This window comes from Calonectris borealis, chromosome 2 (genome assembly GCF_964195595.1).
Source record: "Calonectris borealis chromosome 2, bCalBor7.hap1.2, whole genome shotgun sequence".
NCBI classification, from domain to species: Eukaryota; Metazoa; Chordata; class Aves; order Procellariiformes; family Procellariidae; genus Calonectris; species Calonectris borealis.
Window position 1 is genome coordinate 68639137 of NC_134313.1, and position 21829 is coordinate 68660965.

At 37.7% G+C, this 21829-nt stretch overlaps 1 protein-coding gene across 6 annotated transcripts in view; it reads right to left on the reverse strand.

The window, feature by feature from the left end:
• Window positions 1-21829, reverse strand: part of TEX10 (testis expressed 10) — a 60770-nt gene that overhangs the window by 27009 nt on the left and 11932 nt on the right. For 3 of the 6 annotated variants that reach the window (XM_075142246.1, XM_075142248.1, XM_075142247.1), the window contains exons 6-11: window positions 19692-19804; window positions 18215-18453; window positions 17675-17707; window positions 13502-13637; window positions 7174-7349; window positions 6464-6641 (exon numbers count right to left, since the gene is read on the reverse strand). In XM_075142246.1, coding sequence (XP_074998347.1) covers window positions 6464-6641; window positions 7174-7349; window positions 13502-13637; window positions 17675-17707; window positions 18215-18453; window positions 19692-19804 — 875 coding nt within the window. The remainder of the gene's footprint in view (window positions 1-6463; window positions 6642-7173; window positions 7350-13501; window positions 13638-17674; window positions 17708-18214; window positions 18454-19691; window positions 19805-21829) is intronic. The other 3 variants (XM_075142250.1, XM_075142249.1, XM_075142251.1) reach the window with 1 other exon arrangement.

Sequence of the window (21829 nt, forward strand, 5' to 3'; positions counted from 1 at the left end):
TTCATTTTTGTTTCTAAATTGAGGGGTGTGAAAATATAGCCAGAAAAAGCACCTCACAGTGAACACAGACCTTGCTATTCTTACATTTTTCTTAGCAACCCATTCATAATTACTACACCTTCCTATACATGTATGCTTTTCGACTTATTCTCCAAGGTGTATTGAGTTGACTTCCCATTGTACCATTTGTAATGACTTAAAAGTGTTTTTTCTCTTATCATTTTTTTTTAAGTAAGAACTTCGCTTGTTTTTCTTAAAATTTTAATTTTATTTATGTCTTCCTTTTTTAAAAAAAATATACTGTTCTGAAGTCTTTTCTACACTTCATTTGTATGAGATTTACTGTATTCAATTGCTCTATCAGTGTTGTTATGCACAAAAATGGGTTACAATATCCTCTCCAGGTTCTCTTCAGCTTGCAAATACTTTTGGGGAATATAATGTTTTTCTTTTTCTTGTCTACAATAATGCATTCAGTAAGTCTTTAATGAAGTAGTATATAGGCTCTTTGTTACCTACATTTTGCATTCTCACTGTGTCTCCTCAAGCTATACTGTCAAAGGTTGCAGATCACATAACTAGGATGACTAAATAAAGTAAAAGTATTATTTACTTACAAAGGAAATATCTATAGAAAACTTTAAACTCTATTATGACCCTAAAACATCTCTGGGTAATACATTTAGAGACACAGAATTTTACACCTTATACCAAATAGACGTTAAAACGTCCATCCCAGTTCTTTCTAAACACTAGATTCCTGAGCATAGCAGGAACCAACAAGCATGCCTGGCTGCTTGATGAGATGCCAGCTGAGCTCCCTCATTATTGTCCAGAAAGCAACAGAATATTTTAAAGGCACTACCTCTTAAGGAAAGAGTTCATTTACAGTTAAGACAAGCAGAATGCAAGTTACCCCCAGAGTTATCTCAAACCTGGGAAGAGTAGGAACTCCCACACAATTTATGTCTCACTGGGAGAGTCTCGGCTTTTATTTATATGGTCCTCACCATTCTCCTTTTCTACAGCAACAGAAACAACAACTCTTTGCAAGAGCCCAGCAGGGAAAGAGCCCCACAAGAATAAGAAATGGCTGTTTGAAGCCATTGGAGATCTCATTTGTGGACACTCTACTTCAAGAGAGAAATACCATAAATTAACTCCCATTGTTTTTTATCTAGGCAGTGAAATATTATCTGTCCAACTCTCTATTACAGTGAAATAATTTCCAGACACACTGTTCCAATGGATAAAAAGTTCTAAGAAAATCATAACTATTATAAGGCACATAAATAAATTGTATTTATGTAATTACACTGAATAAAGGCACATAAATAAAATGCATTTATGTAATTACACTGAATAGGTTTTCCTTATTTGTACCTCAAGACTTGTTAAGAGGAGACAGAGAACTTTTCCCGTAAAGTCAGCAATCTAACTTCCTAGTTTATATATTTGATCACAATCTCATAATCTGCATTTCTTAATCCATATTTCATAGAATAGAATATATCACAGTAAGTACTCAGATTATATATTAATCATCTTAAGTATCCTACCTTATACAAAAAGGAAGGAAAAAAAAGGGAAATGTGTTTGCAAGAATATCTGCCATTTAATCACCACAAAGTCACTAGGAAGTAGCAAACAAAAACATTGAGCCTAACAAATGGTGACAAATGGTGTTCCTCTGCAACTGTTACAGTACAGATTTTGGAACGTAAACAGCAGACCTCCCTTTTGTCAGAAAAACAAGACAATCTACCATGTACAAGAAGGTGAGTTTACAACATTTAATACATTTCCATATTTGATGAAAAGATTTGCCTCAAAGCCAGTCTTCCAAAAAGTACTCAAAAAATAAGCATATGCCTCACTAGTCCTTTAAAAACCATTCAGAAGTAGCCCATCTGCCCTAGAAATGGAGAAAGTAAGCGTAGAGAATTACACCAAAAATTCTTCCCAGCTCTACCGATAATACTGCTTAAGTTTATGACCTTAGTCCCTACTAGACCATCAATGATTGATACATTTCTTCACTTCCTGGAGAGAATTGTCTACCTGTCCACATCCTCAAGGAATCACTAGAACTCCACCATCAAGATGAAGCTAAGACTGGAATTTCAAACCAAAGGTCCACTTGTGCCAAATGTTACATATTCCCACCCAACACTTAAACCATTCATCTTTAACTAGCAGAGAACTAGTATTTGATTATTTACCAGCTGTTCCAATAAATCATGAATTAAAAATAAATACTGAGGACAATTCTTTTAGAAATGTGGCACACCGCATCAAGATGAATGGTTCATCTCAATACATCAATCTAAGTAATGCCACCTAAAGACCACAGAAAAATCCACCCAATAGATTTGACGCAAAGACTTTCTAAAATACTTCCCACACCCCTCCTCATCAGAGGCCGACTCAGAGAGCTCATCTCCTTCCAAGGAGCCGCTACCTCTCATTTCTCCCAGTCTGAACTCACAGATTGTTGGCTCATGTTGCTCCATGCCTTTCGTCACCTGTTTGTGTACGAACAGGAGTAGGGGGGAAGATTTATACCCCAAAACCCTGGCACGCTTCCATCTCTCAGAACCCTTCCTGCCCGGATTTATTGAAGTTACTTACATCTCAGGTCCCACATAGTAGGTACAAGGCAGGTGCTGGAGAACAGCAGCAAAATTAAGCCAAGACAACACCACCTGTCCCTCAGTTTCACCTGAAACTCACCAACTGTAGCTGTCCCAGTGACCCAAACAGCAGCAATGCCTGTTCATTGGCACACAGATCCCTTAGTGTATATCTGGCCATGTTCATACCAGCATCCAAAATGGGGTGGCTGCATTTCAGCTTTCTTTTCAGAACAGTCCTTGGCCTGTGCCAACTGGTAATGCTTTAGTGAGCGTATAGACTTAAAAGAATGACAGGAACCATCCTAATAATTTAACAGTATAGATAATCACCCTCCCAGGCACAGAAACCTTTCCATTATATATGGAAATACCGTCAACGCCACCTTCATTCTCAGCACATGGAGCCCACCATGGCTCACTTAAAGGGCTCCTGCAGACCACCTGACTATTCATTTCACCACTGAAAAAATAAGAAGTGAAAACTATTGAATGTCTTCAAAATTCATTTCTAATCAACGAAAAAATTCTAAAAGTTAACATGCAATAATTATAATTTAATGTTACAGCCTGATACCATCACAGGGCTGTGGTTTAAGCCATCTGGATACATTTACTATCTACTTTTATAATTTACACATACACAAAAAAGCTGAGAGTTTCTTGAGTTTATAATGATTGTTCCTGGAATAATTGCAACGGTCTTATTATCATCCATATGTACTCTCATCAAATCCACCTTAACATAGATTCTCCTGGTAAATATACATGGGTATGTATGTGCATTCTCAAATGCATGTAAAAACGTACATGCTCTGCCAGTCAAGAATAATGCGGAAATAAAGGCTTTTAAAGAAATTAAGAACAATTACCAAATACAGCAGTGAGCCTCTGACGCTCCTGAATGCAATCTATTTAAAGCATGACAGATAAGCAGGTGGCATAGAAGAAAAGAAATTTATAAAAACTCCCCCCTCACCAAATAGAACATGAATCTACTGGAAGAAAAACAGTGCCATCTACTGACAACATCGGTTTTACTCACAAATGACATCTCCCGATGGACTGATTTGTATCAGTTTCTCTACGCAAAACTGTCATAATCTAAAACTACAGAAAGTGTTCCATGAACCAAGTTGTGGCACAGAACTGTGAAATCATATACATTTTGTTATAGTATCATTCATTTAAAAAACTTGCATGTTTAACTCCAAGCATCACAAGAGCTCTACCAGAAGTTACCTAGTCCTTCTACTTCTTTCAAGGCTTTACCTCTGCCATCCATGATACACTTTTGTCCAACCTGATTTTACATATCTCCAGTGTAATATATTTATACCCCCTGCCTACACAGCCTATTCCAGCATGTATCTTTGCTTTTAGAAAATTTTGCTAGCACTCAAACGAAATGTTTTTCTGCCATTTAAGGTCCATATTTCTAATCCTGCTAAAACTGCATTCTCCCATTCCTTTCCAATAGCCTTTTACCCACATGATTCCCCCTCCTTCCCAGCCTTATTTGCCTAACAATGCCAATTTGTCAATCATTCCCCATTATCACAATTTACAGACTATCGTTCTTTGTCTGCTCTCCTTTAAACAAACTCAATCCAGTTTGTCCACATCATTATCTAAAAGCAAGCCACAAAACTGGACACAATAATCTAGCAATGACAGATTATGAAGCTCATAAAGCACAGGTTCATATCTAGAAAACCTACTACTGTTTCCTTAACTGTAGAACTTCTTTTCCAAGGAAAAAGATACAGCAGACTCTTCTGTTCTTGATAATTAATACTAACTTATCTCCCTATCTTTGCATGCTTAAGTTGCCAATGCAACTTTTTTTTTTTTGGACATCCCATTCAGCAGCCACTAACATGTCTGACATTATCTCAGTTCTCTAACTCTAGGGCATCCTAGATAAAGTTTTTAGGATAAAAAAAGTCTATGGTTGTGACGATAAGAAAAAAAAAGTAGTCTTTCACAACATAGGTTCCACCTATATATTAAGAAGCTGAGCCACAGCTAAAAAATGTGTCGTTGATAAGCCCTTTAAAACTTGTACAAGTTTTTAAATTGGCTATATAGGTGAGAATGTATTTTCAATGCTGTTGCATTCACTTTGTCTATAAAAGACTTGTTTTAATCTTTCCAAGGACTTGCACTATTTTCAGATGTGTTTCTAAAGAAAACTAATCAAGTTCCTGTTTTTAACACCGATTCTTCTCAACGAAGCGGGAACAGCCTTATCAAAGAAAAAAAACGCTCAATCATGAGTATCGCTTTTCCAAGTTTCATCAGAACTTGCAATCTTCAGAAAGAAGGACTGTCAGGGCTTATCAATACAAGAAACTCCACCAGTATAACTACGTCAGTACTTTTTTTTTCATCTAGTCATTTCAGATTGACTTCTTGGGTTGATAATCCACAATCTTTGAATCCAACTTAGTTTAAAACATGTTCTAAATGTCATAAATTAAAATCAAAAGACTTTCTTTTCACCTCTGAAAAATGAGAGATTGCTCCTCCTCCTCTGTTGTCAGGATGTAACCTACTTTTGGTAAGGTTACCGCGCTCCAGCTGCCTCTTGCACCTTCTGCCAGAAGGATCAAATGCCCAGAGCCCACCTGCAGCTTTCTGACAATCTTTAGAAAACAGTTATGCTATTGCTATAAAAATCTTCCATACTGAAAATCCAATAGGATCCAACAACAAAATAAGCACCTCAGTGCTTATTACTGACTTCAGTTCTTACAATGACTGTCTTTGAATTGGTTATGGTTTGCCACTGAATTTCCAGTATATGGCAGAGAACTCTCCTTTCTTAAAAATAGAATTTGAGGTCCACCTTCCCAAAACTAGACAGAATTTCATTTTTATAGCGGTAATGCATTTATATATAGGATATTATAAATTTCACCATTACTTCATACATTAGTCACCTTATCCACATGTTCTACAGCTAATATGAACAGGTCTGTATTTGACAGTACATTGTGTTGTGTCATATTTTAATAAAAAGTTCCAAAAAGCATTAAGAAAAAAATTACTTTAAGCATAATTCATATAAGCTTAATTCCTGTTCATTTATCCAAGCTCCAACAATATTGAGCAATAGAGAAAAGCAAGTGTATTTCTTCAGAAGCAGCAAAGCAAAAATACCCTTGTGAAATCCTAGCAAGCCTTCCACTCACTTCAGTGGAACAGCAGCCTCTCTCCCTGTCTTCACAGGCAAACTTACCCTCTTTCAAGCCAAGAGAAAAGCAACAGGAGTGTGAATGATTTCTAACAAGACACTTGCCTAGCAACTATGAATTGGCTAGTTAAGCATGGTAATTATAGGAAGAGTGAGTTTTAAAAATTTGAGACAAAGCAGAACATGTGAATACACACTGGTTGGTTATTTTTCACCACAAAATGTCAGGTCAAAGTATTTAAGAGAAAAAGCTGCAATCGGTGACAGAACAAAGACAACCAGTGATGACATTCTGGGTAGAGGGTGCTCAATAACGTGCAGCCTGACAGGTAACTGATATGATTTTGTTATCAAGCATTAGAGAAAATCAGTCAGTGTAAGGACAGAGTCGAAGTGAAAGGTTTGAGTAAAGCTTGATGGAAGCATTACCTTTCTTCCTGATGGCAATTCTTGCATGCTATATTGATTTTTTTGTGCAACCAGTAACAAAGTTAACACTTAATGAATAAATGTTTTCACAGGTTTTGTTTGTTTGGGTTTGGTTTGTTTGTGGTTTTTTTGTTTTGGTTTTTTTGTTGTTGTTTTTTTTTTTTTTAACACAGCGAACTAAAATGCACGTTCAGCGTTGTACCTCATGTGCAGGATCCCGATGAGCGTGGCCGCCAGCTCGGAGGACATCCTGCCCATGATGCAGCAGCGGCTGAGGCAGGCGAGCAGGCTGGCGGGCAGGCAGGGCAGGAAGTACACCAGCTGCACCAGGCGCCGCTGGGCCTCCGCCGGCAGCAGCACCAGGGTGCCATCTAGCGGATCTGCCGGCACACGGACAGGCAATCACCATGCTGACACCACACAAACCCCCTTGCGCTCTCTAACAGCTCCGCAGCCTAAGCGCCTCACCCAGAGCGCTGCCGACAATCCTGCAGCGACCCCTCCTCTTCCCTAACTACTCTCACGTAGTTAAGAGCCTACAGCGCTTGCTGAAGGGAGGACAATACAACTAACACGGAAGGGGGAGAGGGGGGGAAATAAGGGGCTGGGGGAGGAAAAAAAAAGGAGAAGCAATATTACCAGAAGCAGATCTCTCAAAAACGGAAGCTCCTAGGCTATCAGATTGAAGTCCTGCTAACCTGAACTAAAGATTTTAATCTTTTTACTAGCTTTTAGGAAGTGACACACATAGTTCATTTTAACCTTTATTATAAGGGACTGAACCAATCTCCGCCCCCGCCCCACACACATAGACTTTACGTTCACCTAGGAAACGCCACTATTTTCCGTTTATTGCAACTTCCCTGCCAAGTGATGGACAAAATTCATTGTGCTGTAGTGTAAAAGTCTTACCATATATTCGAGCAGCAGTGGCTTGTAAACTTTGTAATAATTCCTTGTTTGAACGAGAAGCAGCAGAATGAATGATATCAATCAGCTGATTTGAAAGCTCAGGGTTTCTCAAGCCAAGCAGAGCAAGCTGCTGAGGTAAGCCAGCCAACCAACGAGATAAAACTTTACTTCGACTTCTAAAGAAAGAAGGAAAATTAGTTGGAGGGAAAAAAAAAAACCACAACAAAACCACCCCCAACAAAACCCCCACAAACTTACGCCTTCCAGTCGGGACTAAGTTGCTTTAATGTCAGGTTCAATTAAATTACAATAAACTGCAATACTGTGATTTGCTGAGAATATTTCACGAGATGATCTGAGCACATTGGTGTGCTAGTAGGGTTACATCAGGAGTATTTATCTGATCCACAGGCTTTGCACTGCATATTTTCAACTCTTTCAGAAAGCATTTGTGTGAACTGACCGTATGCTGGCAAAGCAACTTTTCCATTTCTCATTAGTTTTATCAGTTTATATTTAATGAGTTATGAGTCAGGCTAAAAAGCCATGAGATTACTACACCTTGAATAACACAGAACCCCCCAATCAAGCTACTACTCTTTACACTAGACTTTTAAATTCAATTACACCTTTGCTGACGTCTTGCTTGTCAATTCAGATACATCTCAAAGCAGAATGAAAAACTAGAACTGGTTGTTTTAAATAGGAGTTGATAACATTGGTTTACTTTCTTTCCCTGTTCAACTGCTACAGTAAATCAACTATTTACATCAACAATAATCAAGGTTCTCCCCCCACCCACTCCCCAAGATCCAAGCCCCTTTTTTGTTTTTCAGGCATAGTTTCATTTCTTAACCAGGAGCGATGATTAAAAAAAAGCAACAATATTAAAAATTAGATTTAAAAGTGTAAACAAAGGTGTTCAAACTTAATTTTATATTTACCTTTTTTTTTCCTGAAGAAATTAACTTGGGTGATTAGAGACTAGTGCTTTCTCTTTTTTATTGTATTTCTCTTTATATTACTTATAAAGGGTAAATACTGAATTATTGTAATGAAGGTTTTGAGGTAGGTCTTTTACTAACACGTTCCAAATTCTAAAGTAAATTTTTAAAGTACAATTTAATAGTTCACACTAATTAAAGTAAGGATTCCCGAATCCCACTTATAGTTTTATCACTGAATTCCTATGGCACACAGGCAAATTACTTCAAACATGGCTCTCCTGAAGGTGCTACTATTAAAAGACTTTCTGCTACCTCCATATAGTCAAAACTACACCAAGAACTGAACCAAATCCTTACTCTATGCATAAGCCATACAGAGCTAATACATTCGTTTTCCCCTGAACATCAACACAGCTAATTACTAAACTGCACTCCAAATGTAGAAAACACAATAGAAAGGAAGCATAAGGGTCAACTGGAAGAATAATTTAGTTGAATTTGCAGTATTAGCAATTAGAAAAGGAAACTTGACATTAAAAAAAAATCAGAATGAAGAAATGTCAAGAGATAAACTTTCTACCGTAACTTTTTAAAGCAGAACTGTACATCAAGCTCTCCACTTCAAAATTTAATGGTTACCTTCCTCAAGGTTACCTTCCACAGGTCAGCTCCACTAAACTACCAATTTGCTCCTGCCAAAGCCAGACATGGCATTACAGGTACGGCCTCACCACTACTGACCAAAGACAGATAGGAATTTTAGTCAATCTGCTGGCCACGTTCCTCCTAATGCAACCCATGGCGGTTTGCCTTACACTTATGGTGGGAAAGCACTATTAATTTATATTCAGCTTGGCATATACTGTAACCCCCAGTTCCTTTTTTTACTATTGCTGCTGCTCAGCAAACAAGGTATTAAGAAAGAGTACTGTCAAACACCCTCCCTTTGTCCGTGCAGCCAGTCATTCATCACAGAAGGCTATCGTGCTAGTAAAGCATGATTTGCTCTTATATACATCCCATCTTGGTCCTGATTACCTGCTTGTCCCTCACGTGTTCAGAAATTAATTCCAAGCCAAAAGGCTGCATGATCTTGCCAGGGACTGAGCTGAGGGTCATCAGCCTGAAATTCCCCAGATTCTCTTCAAGACAGGTTAATAACAGTCTTTTTCCAGTCACACAGAACCTCCCACAGTCACCATGGTTTTTCATGGATGACAAATAATGGCCTCAGTTTCACACGAGACAACTTTTTCAGCCTTCCTGCATACCTATCTGGGCCACAGATTTTACTACATTCAGCTGATCAGATTCTTCACTTGCTAAATTTAAAGAGGCCTTTCTTTACATAAGACCTTATTTGTCCTGCTGGAACGTCTAGCTTTCTATTGACTTTATCCAGAGCCTCGAGCAAGCACAACTGAGGTGTTTCAGTGAATTTAAACATCAGTGGAAGGAATCCATAGCTCAGGTTGCCCCTGCAGCTCTTACAGTTCGGGCTTTCTTAGGCTTAAGTAACTACAAATAAAGTCAACTGAATGAGGTATCAAATTATCTTGTTCAAACATTATAATACTTTCATGTATCTTCTGCTACGGTTCAGTATCTTTAAAAATTACTCTTGCTTTTTTCCCCACAACCTTAGTACACAGGCAGCACATAGAAGGAGAAAGATCAATCACAGGATTATTGTTTGCAACTGCCTGGCTGAATTTTACATTTAAAAAATCCTGTTCGTTAAGTGCACCAATTTTTGTTTTGTACAAATACACCTCCTCCCTCTTCTACCATTCCCTTTGGTAATCTAATTCTTCTGGTTTATTTCTCATTTCCTCTGTAAGGTAATGCTTCTGAATTATATGTCACCAGAAAGTTTCTACTGGCACACTCCTGCTTTGTGTGCCGGTCACTAATGATAACAAGAAGTTTAGCTCCAAGAGAGCTCTGAGGAACTGTATTAGCAGACTCTCCAGTTTTACCACTCCCACTGTTGTCACCTACGTACTGTATCTCACTATACACATTCCTATTCTTTAAGTGAGATGCCATCTTTTACACCAAATCCAGATTGCATTACCTGCCTTTAAAGGTAATAGTCAAAGTCCTTACTATCCACATTCTCACACACCAGTTCTCTCAAGTCTCTAGAATAAAATTTACCTAATCCCCATCTCTTGCATTAATTTGACAGCATTCAACTCAATTTTGTTTACAGCACTGTTGTTTCCATATCTGAGGACTCTGGCCATCCCTTGTGTTTGACATGAATTATAATAATCTTTACTGAAAAATGTGACAAGATATTATTTATATCGAAGGACAACCTGAATTCATCCTACTTTCAGATCCACTTCTTCCCTTATCCTACAGTGTGATGGTTAAGAAGCTTTTGCTATTTTCACATCCTATGAAAAAAATAATTCAGTTTGACATTTAGGAATTGTTATTTCTAACCTGCTTGTCAGAAAAATAGGAATGAAACCAGTTTGCTTATCAATTCCTTTTTTCCCCATTCCCTCTAAGTGCTGTTTACCATAAACACTCCCTAAAAGCTGGTCAGGAAACAGCAAAAAAAACTTGGACAAGCTCTTCCCTCGCCTAAGACAAGTTTTCATTTGTATTTATGACTTGATTCTCCAGACCTCCCTCCCCATTCCAATCAATTGGCCTGTTCATACTTCAGGAAACTTCACTAATTCGGTTTTTTCTTTCATTTAAACACCTTTGGTGTGGAGCTTTAAAACTTGACAACCCCCATTAATAGGTCTGCTTTTATTTATCCTTTCTATCTCAAACTGAAACAGTCTTATAGACCAATCCTATACTTTGTGGGCTACAATTTCTATGACACCCTGGCTTATCAAGTATCATTCATAAACCAAAAGCATTTCATCAGCTTACTACTAAAGTGATGATTACAAGAAAGAAGCTGCTGAGCATAAATCAAGAAGTTCAAAGTAGGTCTTTGAAGGTGTCAACAAGAGTAGCATAACGATGATAAAAATTTTTTCATTTTCAAAAGACCTGACAAAATCCCTCACCAAAAACTTTTTAAGAAAACTAAGTATCCATGACATAAGAGGGAAGGGCCTTGCATAGACAGATTGTGTTTAACAGTAGGAAAAGCCTGGAGAAGAGACATCTGAAGTGGGTGAGTTAGAGGTAGGCTCCACAGAGGTCTCAAATCACTTGACATGAAAATGGTGAATGGGAATAAAACATTTGCTTTCTCTTCCCACAGAAGCAGTGGGTGCTGGTATCAAATGAAGCTAGAAGGAGTCAGGATCAAAAGAAACAAAAGAAGTTGGTCTTCAGACAGCTGAGCTTTGTCACTCCTTGCCAAAAGGATGTTGCAGTTGCTCTTGATTTAGACCAGTCCAAGGAATGACCAGAAAAGCTCATGGAAGAGACATCCACTGAGTGATGCTAACACACAGAAGTTCTGCGCAGCAAGGAAGTACAGGCTTCAAACGTTTGAAGCTTAGAGTACTACGGAAAAGTAATTCTTGCCTTCTTCCTATAGCATCTCACATAGATCAGTGTTGAAGGCAGGCTGTGAGGCTAAAGAGCCTTTTAAGTCATTACCAGTATATATATGCATATGTTCCTGTGTATACACACACACACACTGTATATGCATATATACACACACAATGACTACACATACGTGCGTAGCAATTAGGGGTGAAGATAACTAATATCAAGACCAAAATATTAATTCTGAACCTTGTACTAAATCAATCAAGTTTTCTTTCACAGGGCAATAATAGGCCAAAAGCTCCTACCTAGCCTTTGAATCAGATACACCTAAAAAATAAACAGCTTCACTTAAATGTCCTTGGAAAATGTTCCAACACGAATTCTGCTCCTCTTAGACTGCTCTTGACAAGCTTCTGAGAAAAAAAAAAAAAAAAAAAAAAGAGAGCAGTCACAGGAGGGCTGAAGGAGCTATGACATCAAACTGAATGGATTAACATGAATGTCATCCAGGATCTACTGCGCAGTCCACATCTTGAAGAAATGAAAAAAACCACTTGTTTCCAAAGCAAAGAAATGGATCAGTACAGTACACAAACATTAAGTCGTCTTAAAATGTCTTGTCAGACATAAGTGCAATTATCCTTTTTGCAAAGAATTTTCGAGATTTTATTCTTCTGTTACTAAAAATGTCACAATTCCATGTAGAAGACTAAGAGGAACAGCAGGAAACCTACTGCTGTTTGTGATGTCTAAAGATAGAAAGTTAAAGCTTTCTATAGTTAGATGATCACATGAAACTGGATGAGATGCTCAAGACTTCCAGGTAAGTACAGAAAACAGTGGTTATGTAACCTCAGGGAAATTAGTCAGTATGAAAAAGATCTCTTTTTTTTACTCTGGGTGAAACAAAGAGGAAAATGGGATATTCCCTAGCCTTTTTCCTGTCTTTCAAATTCCCTATACTTTTTATCATGTTCATAGAGTAGTGTTAGATATTTCTGGCTGTAGATCTAATTACATGTACTCAGCCATTACCACAGTATAAGATTTAACAAAGCAAAAGAGTTGCTTTGTTAAGAAGAAAACAATTTTCTGCTAGTGAATACCAGTACTTCTGGGGCTCCTGGTTTGATTTTTACCTAGTATCAGGTATCATGGGCATGATCTTATGTCCTTTTGCAGTTCTCAAACGAGTTAGGATTAATGCAGCCTGATCTGTGTTTAAGGATTTTACATAGCTGGAACCAGATGACTTGGCTGAAAAATACCTTCTGGAAAAGTTAAGACTTGGGAGACAATTTGGACAAATCTTAAGACAAAAAAGTGTAGTAACAGCAATATAGAGAATAATCTCCTCTTACTTGAAGAAAGTCAGATATCTAATAGACACATAAAACTGGGAACTCAAAAGGACAAGAACATTTTCTTAAACTTAGTCTCTGTAGAACCACACACCCAAAACAACAGAAGAATACTTTTCTTAAAGAAAATAAATACAAAAGGCTAGACGTGCACTACCAGAACCACCAAAGGCACTAAGTCACAAGTCCATGATCTCAGACTGAAGTAATGGAAATACTCCATGGCTATAGCTGCACAATCTTGACACATCTACTGACTACCACACAGTCAGTAACAATGAGCTTGCAGCAATGTACTTCAAGTTAAATTTTAAACCATTAAGACCTATCTAGTACTTACATTAAGAAAAAAAGACAACTAAGCTAATACACATCTCAATCTCACAACTCACAGAGAACCTAAACTTTCAAATTTCAGTGACACAATGCCACAACAGATTCAGAATGAAGTTTTATAACATCTACATAGAAATTCAGTATTTAACTTTTGAAATAAATATACTATGTTGAAATGAGAAAGAATACATAAATGGTTTTTACCTGATTCTTTGAGTCCTCAAATCTTCTTTTTGGTAAACTCTGCTAAAAAATTTCAAAAGCAATGTACGGACAGGAAAGAGGAGATTCCTTTGCTGGTAGAGTGTATATACTGCTTTTATCAAGGGTTCTGTTGCCACTAGAAGGAAAACATATAAAAATTTGAAGTAGTGCTTCTTAATCGTCTGATTTTATACATACATATACCATACACAGAAGAGCTATAATCTATATATGCAACTATCTACATTTAACTCCACAAGGAAGTATCAAAATGTTTTAAGACAACTACTGGATAGACTCCTAAACCAGTGAAACACCACCTTCTTGTGTAGCTTGTGAAAGCGACACGAACAAATAAAGACCACATGTAAGTGAAAACTTCAGACCCTCTTGAAGACAAGGCAGAGCACAGGCTGCAACGTAGCTGAGAACCAATAAATTCCTGCTTCCCACTGCTATCTTCCACATCCTTTTCCCCTAGTGCAGTAATCTCACACTGATCTTCTTTACTCCTCATCTATGCTCACCCAACCCTCACTGTCACAGTGGCTTCAGTTCTCTCTATACTCTCCCTTTCTCCCTGCCACACACCCCAAGCCTTACCAGCTCTCCATGTCTTTGAACCAGCTGGCTCCAAATCACATTTGCTGATTAACCAGAAAATACATAACTCAAGAGGTCACTGGCAAGCCACTACAAAGAGAACTGCTAAACCCGCACTGCAACCTTTTCTTCTCTGAAGCTCTCATCAGCTATATGTTATCACCAGACTTAAAACAATGTATGAAAGTTCTATCCTTATGTCAAAGTTGGCTAAAACCAGCTAGCAAGTGCAGAAGTTATTACAATAGGCTGAGAAACAGACCAAAACATTTTCTTTGGAAGCCAGATTAAACCACTGGATACAAAAATTAACAAAGTGTGAAAAAAAAAATCATACAAATCCCTGAATTAGAGAAGACAAGCCTGGAAAGAATGGGGAAGCATCTAAAAATTTGAGAGATATATGAAGCGTATGAGACCTGACTCAATTTGCTCAGAAGAGCTTGGGGTCCCAATGAATTCATTTCTGTCATATATACTTAAGTAGCAGCAATCACTTCATCTTCATAAACCAAGACTGGGAAACCTTTGTCTTTCCATTCAGGTGTACAGAGCAATCTTAGTAAGTTATGTATTCAAAAACAGATATAATTTTGTGTTCCATACTGAACAGAGCTACTTCTGCCCACAGAGACAAGAATGCTCCATACTAAAAACGATTCCAGATCCAGCCAGCAGCTGGTCTTCATCAGTAAAACTCTTATCGGGGAACATACTTAAGTTATCATATAGGGATTTTCACTAAAAGACACACTATAAAAAGCACCTGAAAAGGCATGGTTATACTCAAGCATAATGCAGGGAGCCATTTAGAAGTTGAAATCTAACACATTTGTCAACAGAAAAATGCATCAAATATTAGAATGGATTTTAATTAAGATAAATTATTAAGTTCTTTTCATTGCATCAGGAGCATCAACTTATTCAATTCACATACTCTTCAAGTGAAGATTCATCTTGGACAGTGTTTCTTAAACAGAACACGTGCTTATACTTAATTGAATAACAATTATACCTTTATGTAGCTTTTAGCTAATTAATGAACTGTTAACTGAATAAATATAACAAGAAATAAATATTCTGAGTGTGTAGAATGTTCAGCCACCTTCCAATGGTAGCTGTGGCACCTCTGTGGCACGTTTAGTAAAGCAGGTCCTACTATTTGAATTGCTTCATATAAACAGGACAAGTTTAAAAACAGAAGCCATTTAAAAATGTATTCTTAAAAAGTAGTACTTAAAAGGTCCACATTATACAGACTTCCAAAATGCAGCCAAAGTCCTCATGATTTTTAAACATATTTCAGTTTTAACTGGCACGTGGCAAGCCTCCTTCTGAAGTGACGGAGTGTGCTCTCTTCGTTACTCCAAGAAAATTTATAAAATACAACTAGCAGGCAAGCTGCTGCTAAAGTCATACCTGAGGGATGCAAGAAAGGAGCAGACCTCCTACTTACAGAGAGCAGATCCAGAGTTTTACCTTAAACAACACAGAGAAATCTTCAGACATCACACCTCAAAGCTCTTCTAGACATCCACAAAAAAAGGTGCATTTCACCCCGGCATAAATAGCTACTCAAAATAGGCAACCCTGAAAAATGCGACTGCAAAGATACCTCTCATCCATTAGCTCTTTGTTTTTTCTATCTGAATTTCCCCTCTTTTGATTTCCATTGTGTTCTAAAAAAAATTTGATTGTAACGGTTCATTATTTCTTTCGCATTGTCTTCTAGAGACGACATACCCCTCCAGGCCCTTAATCTTGATCTCAGATAAGTTTTAAACAATTGGAGTTATATTTTCGGTATGTACCATCTTTTGCGGTATCATCTGACTCAATAAAGTTTAGAATTTCTAGAGCATCAAAAAAAAAAAAAAAAAAGAAGGAAGCTTTTCTTCTTCCACAGAATCACATAATGGTTGAGGTGGGAAGGGACCTCTGGAGGTCATCTGGTCCAACACCCATGCTAAAGCACGGTCAGCTAGGTCTGGCTGTCCAGGACCATGTCCAGACAGCTTCTGAATATCTGCAAGGATGGAGACTCCACAACCTCTCTGGGCAACCTATGTCAGTGCTTGGTCACCCTAACAGTGAAAAAGGGTGTTCCTGATGTTCAGACAGCATCTCCTGTGTTTCAGTTTGTGCCTCTTGCCTTGTCACTGGTCACCACTGAAGAGCCTGGCTCCCTCTTCTTTGCACCCTCCCTTCAGGTATTTATACATGCTGATGAGATCCCCTCTTAGCCTTCTCTTCTCCAGGCTAAACGGTCCCAGCTCTCTCAGACTCTCCTCACAGGAGAGATGCTCCAGTGCATTCATCATCTTCACGGCCCTGCACTGCCCTCTCTCCTCTATGTCCATGTCTCTCTTGTATTGGAGAGCCCAAAACGGGACACAGTACTCCAGGTGTGGCCTCACCAGTGCAGAATAGAGAGGAAGGATCATCTCCCTCAACTTGCTGTGATCACTCCTCCTAATGTAGCCCAGGCACTGGCCTTCTTTGCCCAAGGCCCATTGATGGCTCATGTTCAACTTGGTGACCACCAGGACCCCCAGTCCTTTTCTGTCCATGCACGTATAGATGCATGGAGTTGTTCCTCCCCAGGCGCAGGGCTTTGCACTTCTCCGTGTTGAACCATCAGTCCATTTCTCCAGCATGTCGAGGCTGTATTTCCTCTACAGCTAGTAAATGAATTATAATCTGACATGTAGCCAAGCACTGCACAAGGATTATCTTGAAGGGATGAAATAAATTGTCCACACAAACAGATACAGATTCATGAGGTAAAGAATTTCCTACTTGCAGTGAAATTCCTGAACCTTTACAGGATCAGCAGACAATATCCATACATATTAATCTTTTGGAATTTCATTTAAACTTTTTTAAAGCTTATTTATTTTCTGCATTCATGAGAAAAATTATTGCACTAGAACGGCCACTTTGGTTAGAAAAACACCAGTCATTATCCACTATCTGGTAAAAGTTCAGTAGACAAAGGAAAAAAATCAATGTTTCATCACAAGGAAAAGCATGAAGTATCTGATTTAACAGCCTAACAATAGTTTGGAAACTACTTTCCTGAGTAGCAACTCTTCTGCTTTAGCTCAGCTGGTGAGACAGGCACATCGCTGACTATGGACTAATATTTGCCTTCAACAGGAAGCTAAATTTGGAGTGCAGACAGGAATGATTACATATTGTCTTTGTCATCGGGGACATAGGAATAGACAGATTCCTAATTAAAATGGATTTGGAAGGAGATATAACTAACTGCCAAAATATATTTGGGGGACATTTGACATCTTTTCATCTTCAACACTAACAATGATACTTTCTGCTAAGGGCAAAGCATTTTCTATAAAATCCACTTGGCTGCATGGCTATGGAATTCACTTCTACCAGACTGATAAGACACAATAGACCCCTGCCACCTTTAGACTTGCTGAAAAAGTCCTTTCTTTAAGAAGTCCTACATCAATCATTTAACAGCCATGTCAACCAAGGTCTCATCTGGAACACAACCAAGTTGTACTTGAAAAGCAAAAAAAAAGCCAAGCCAAATTACCGTACTGGTCCTGCAAGTCGCAACTGGAAATATGTTTTCTGTTGGAAAAGGATTCAAATCAAACACCTCAGAAAATATTCTACAGCGGCTTCCATCAGAACTATCTTGGCATTTCACGTCATCACAGAACTAGAATTGTCATCTGGCAGTACTCAAGGGAGTCTAACAGCTACGTTAATAATTTTAAATAAGGATTGGAGTATTAAAGTATCCTGCACCTCTACATCCTAGTAATTATTTTTTTCCATGAAGAAAACTCATCTTCCCATTTATAAGAATATCTTAAGTAAAAACAGAAAACAGATACACAAATATATTAATACTTAGCATATCAACAGTATGACTCTAAAAGCATTCCTAAAAATCAAGCAGTTTTCAATGCTACACGCAGGGATATGACCATGAAGTTCAATTTACCTCTATAGACAAAATACATTACGATGTAGCAACTGAGGATATAAGATGAAGTGACCTGAAAATGCTAGAATAACTCAAGCTCTTTGTCAGTGCATAATTTTGCTTTTCAGAAACTACTCATGTCTTACCTTTGTTTTGCTGTATTTGCATTAGTCTCCAAGTCACACCAAGCAACCTGTTCACCTGCTTGCTATTCAGCTTGCTGCCATCCTGAAGAGTATCTGTCACAAACTTCCTTATCATGTCCAGCCAACCAGAATCCGTCTGAAGTGTTGAAGTGCTTGCTAGTGAAACCATTATGTCACACAAAGTTAAGTTCAGCAAAAGATGGTCCACGCTGTTTGAGGATGTCATACAGTACTTGTTGCTAAGAGGGAGGGTGGGAAAAAAGAAAAGAAAAAAGAGAGAGAAATTTCAAAAAAATATTTTGTGCCTTTTAATATAGGTTACTTTGCTAGAAATTATACTATGCAGAAAAAAAATTCGAAGTGTTAAAGTTTTAAAGCCAATACACATTTTAGAAGTCTTCATATTTGACATTTGGGTACTTGAAAATTTTTGTTCTGCCACCAAAATGTCTATTTCTCATATTTATAGTGGCAGCAAGAACCAAAGCTCTAAATTGTATCTCTCTGTCTGGTTTCTCCTATTTGACATTTTTACCCTGGCGTAGCAGCACTTTTAGATGACTGAAACCAGTAAAGGAAGGCTAAAAAAATTAATCGTTAGTTTCAGTCTCTTCTGTGTTTCTTCTGTGAGGAATCACATGGATTTTGTCATTATCACACAATGACAAAAAGCACTATGAACAGCAGAGAGAAATGCATTTATGTACTTTTTTTCCAAACTCATGTGGAATCAGAAACACATTTTTCACCATCACAATATTCTGTAGGACCACCCTGTTGTCCTACAGAGATTTGAAAGACAAAATTAAGGGATATCAAGACAGGAATCAAGGGTATTGCAGCTTGACACATAATGCTAGAACTTCTCTACTTGCTGATTAGTCACTCACAGCATACAAAAAAAAAAAAGCAAATCACACCATTTACTGACAGAAAGCTGGACAATATGAATACCTACATTCAGAACACAAAGCCGAGCTGTGAAAACTAAGTAACAGAAAGCACTTTAACCTGCGTTAACCTAAGTGTAGCCACCCTTCAGTTCAGAGCCAACCATTACAATATGAGCAAATAAATCTCAACCTGTGGACATCACTTACACATGGCATAAACTGAAGAAAACATGCAGAAATATGAAACTAGTCAGATCAACACAAATCACCATTTAGCAATATGCAAATTCCAGATCAAGCATTCAATAAAATATTTTAATGTCTCTAAGACAGCATTTTAATTTCTACTGGAGGCTATTCAGATTACTTCCTATACAATACTTTTACAAAGAACAACCAAAACTTCTCAATTCAAAGCAATGCTACCTTCCTATAAAAATTTCTCTACAGATCTTCAAGGAATACGTAATAAAAAGCTTTCTTCTCCAACATTAAAAACTTAATACTGGATAAAGCATGACTCACATTGTCTCACTTATCTTATGAAATTAAAAGCTGTAACATGACACTGATTTTATTCCTACCCTTTGCACGAATCTTTCTTTTTGTGCTTTACTGTTTCTTGTAAAGAATAAGGAAAATGACGCATGAAGTGGTGCTTGAAATCAACAAGGTAATTCATTCGAAGCCATAGTTCCTGTTAAGGAAAGCAGATGATAAGACAGAAAACATGGTAGTAAGTGAAATACATCAATGCAATCATATTCCAAAATCCATTATTGGAATCAATGAAAAACAGGAACTTTAGCTTCTGTTTGCAAGTTTTCATACATATTTACTCTCAGACGTAAATGTGAAGTCCTGTGCATGAACCTGAAGGTCCACAAAAGAAGGGAGTAAAATTATGATATAAGTCAAGGTTGAGCAACAACATTTAATCCAAACTGGACCAGCATATTTTCTTAGCACGTATTAATGTGGGTATATTAATATTAAACCAAGTGAGTTACAGATGTGAATTTAAAGTGCTTTTATATCAATTTATCAGGCTACTTAAAATCAGAGTGAACTCTGATTTACTTGCAGTGACTGTCCTGAATTTTCCATTACAACATATTCTGACACTGCCTTCATCTTTCCCCATCATTAGTGTATTTGTAGTTCAAAGCCCACCGACACAAAATGTTTTCCAGTAGAAAGGCCATCCTTACAGAAAAAGGATTTTTTTCAATATTTAAAATTAATTTTACTTTGTGGGTTAGCAGACACTCACAGTCACCGTTCCACAAACTGTCCAGCAGAACTAATCACAAAAAAAGCCTGCACTGCTATCAAATTGGTCAGGCAGAATAATCTTTTTGATATTCAAGTATTAAGAACAGAGGATGACCATTAAACTATTTCAAAGATTAATAGGTTTCCCCTAGGCATATTCATAGTGGTTTTCCAAAGTGTCTCTAATAACCACTTTGGCCCATAAGCCCAAGGTCTATTAAATAAGCAAAGCTTCCTTTTTCAAACTGAACATTTGAATGCATTTTATATATAAAGGTGACTATAAAGGAAAAATAAGATAAACAGTTTATCTTATCTAAAACATAATATGCTCAAAAAAAGTTGTATGGACATCGGATTTTTTTTTTTTCCAAAACATCCTAAGGTCATAATGCAACTGCGTGTACCTAAAAGAGCTACATCTTGACACAGCAGCATTCCTTTCATATGACCGAAATGCAGGCACCCCATGGCTAAGGGCAGCAGTTCTGCAGTACCCTAAAGAAAAAGGCTAGGGGCAGCAGGCTGCCACAGGTATTTACCTGGCCAACAGCCTGCTTTCTGCCTGCTTCCAAGAGGCCTTCTAGAAAAGATGAAAGGGCAACAGCATGTTTTGTTCCGACACACTGAATCCATCCCTCAGGCTGTGTACGTTGGATAACTCTGGTCTAATGGAATGATTCCACAAATGATTTCAAATAATTATTCTATACGTAGTTTTTTGTTTAGCAAGTGGACCTACAGTCCTATACACAGGTAAAACAAAGAGCTGTCAAGACATTCCTTCCAACTACTACTCACTAGCCAAAATGGAAAGAGAAGACTGTTCTTTTTCCAGTTTGCAAAATCTTTGGAAGAGCAGCAAAAGTTACAAAAAACAGCAATTCATTTATCAAAGTGAAAGACCAACAAAATAACTAGGGCAAAAAAACTTCAAAGATATTTTCCAAAATTCTTATTGAGGTTTTGATTCGATCTCTTGTGATACCACCAATCATGACGACAACTTAGGTTGCACCAAGCAATTACAGGATCTCGTAACGCTGTTATCCCCTACCTTTCCAAGGGTTCAGGGCTTGTTCATTTCCACCCCCCCACTCCCGTAAAATTTTTCAACACATAAAAACAAGGAACAAACAACTCCATTCTACACTCTTCAAATTCATATTCTAGAGGTTATCTGGGAGACAAAATGCTCCTCTTCTCCAATGCCACTTTCAGTTTCAAAAGCTTTTGTGCTGCAGTCTGTCAAGAAGGATTCCTGGAGACTATCGGTGAACTCATTGCTCAGTTCAACAGATTTTTTTAGAGTAAGAGACTTGACAAAATCCAAACGCAAGTTCTACTCAAAACCTAGGCTTTTTCTCTCTTAATAAAATATTTCCACTACTTCCAATCACCAAATCACTAGTTTCCGATCAAAACAAAATGAACTGTCGTTATTATG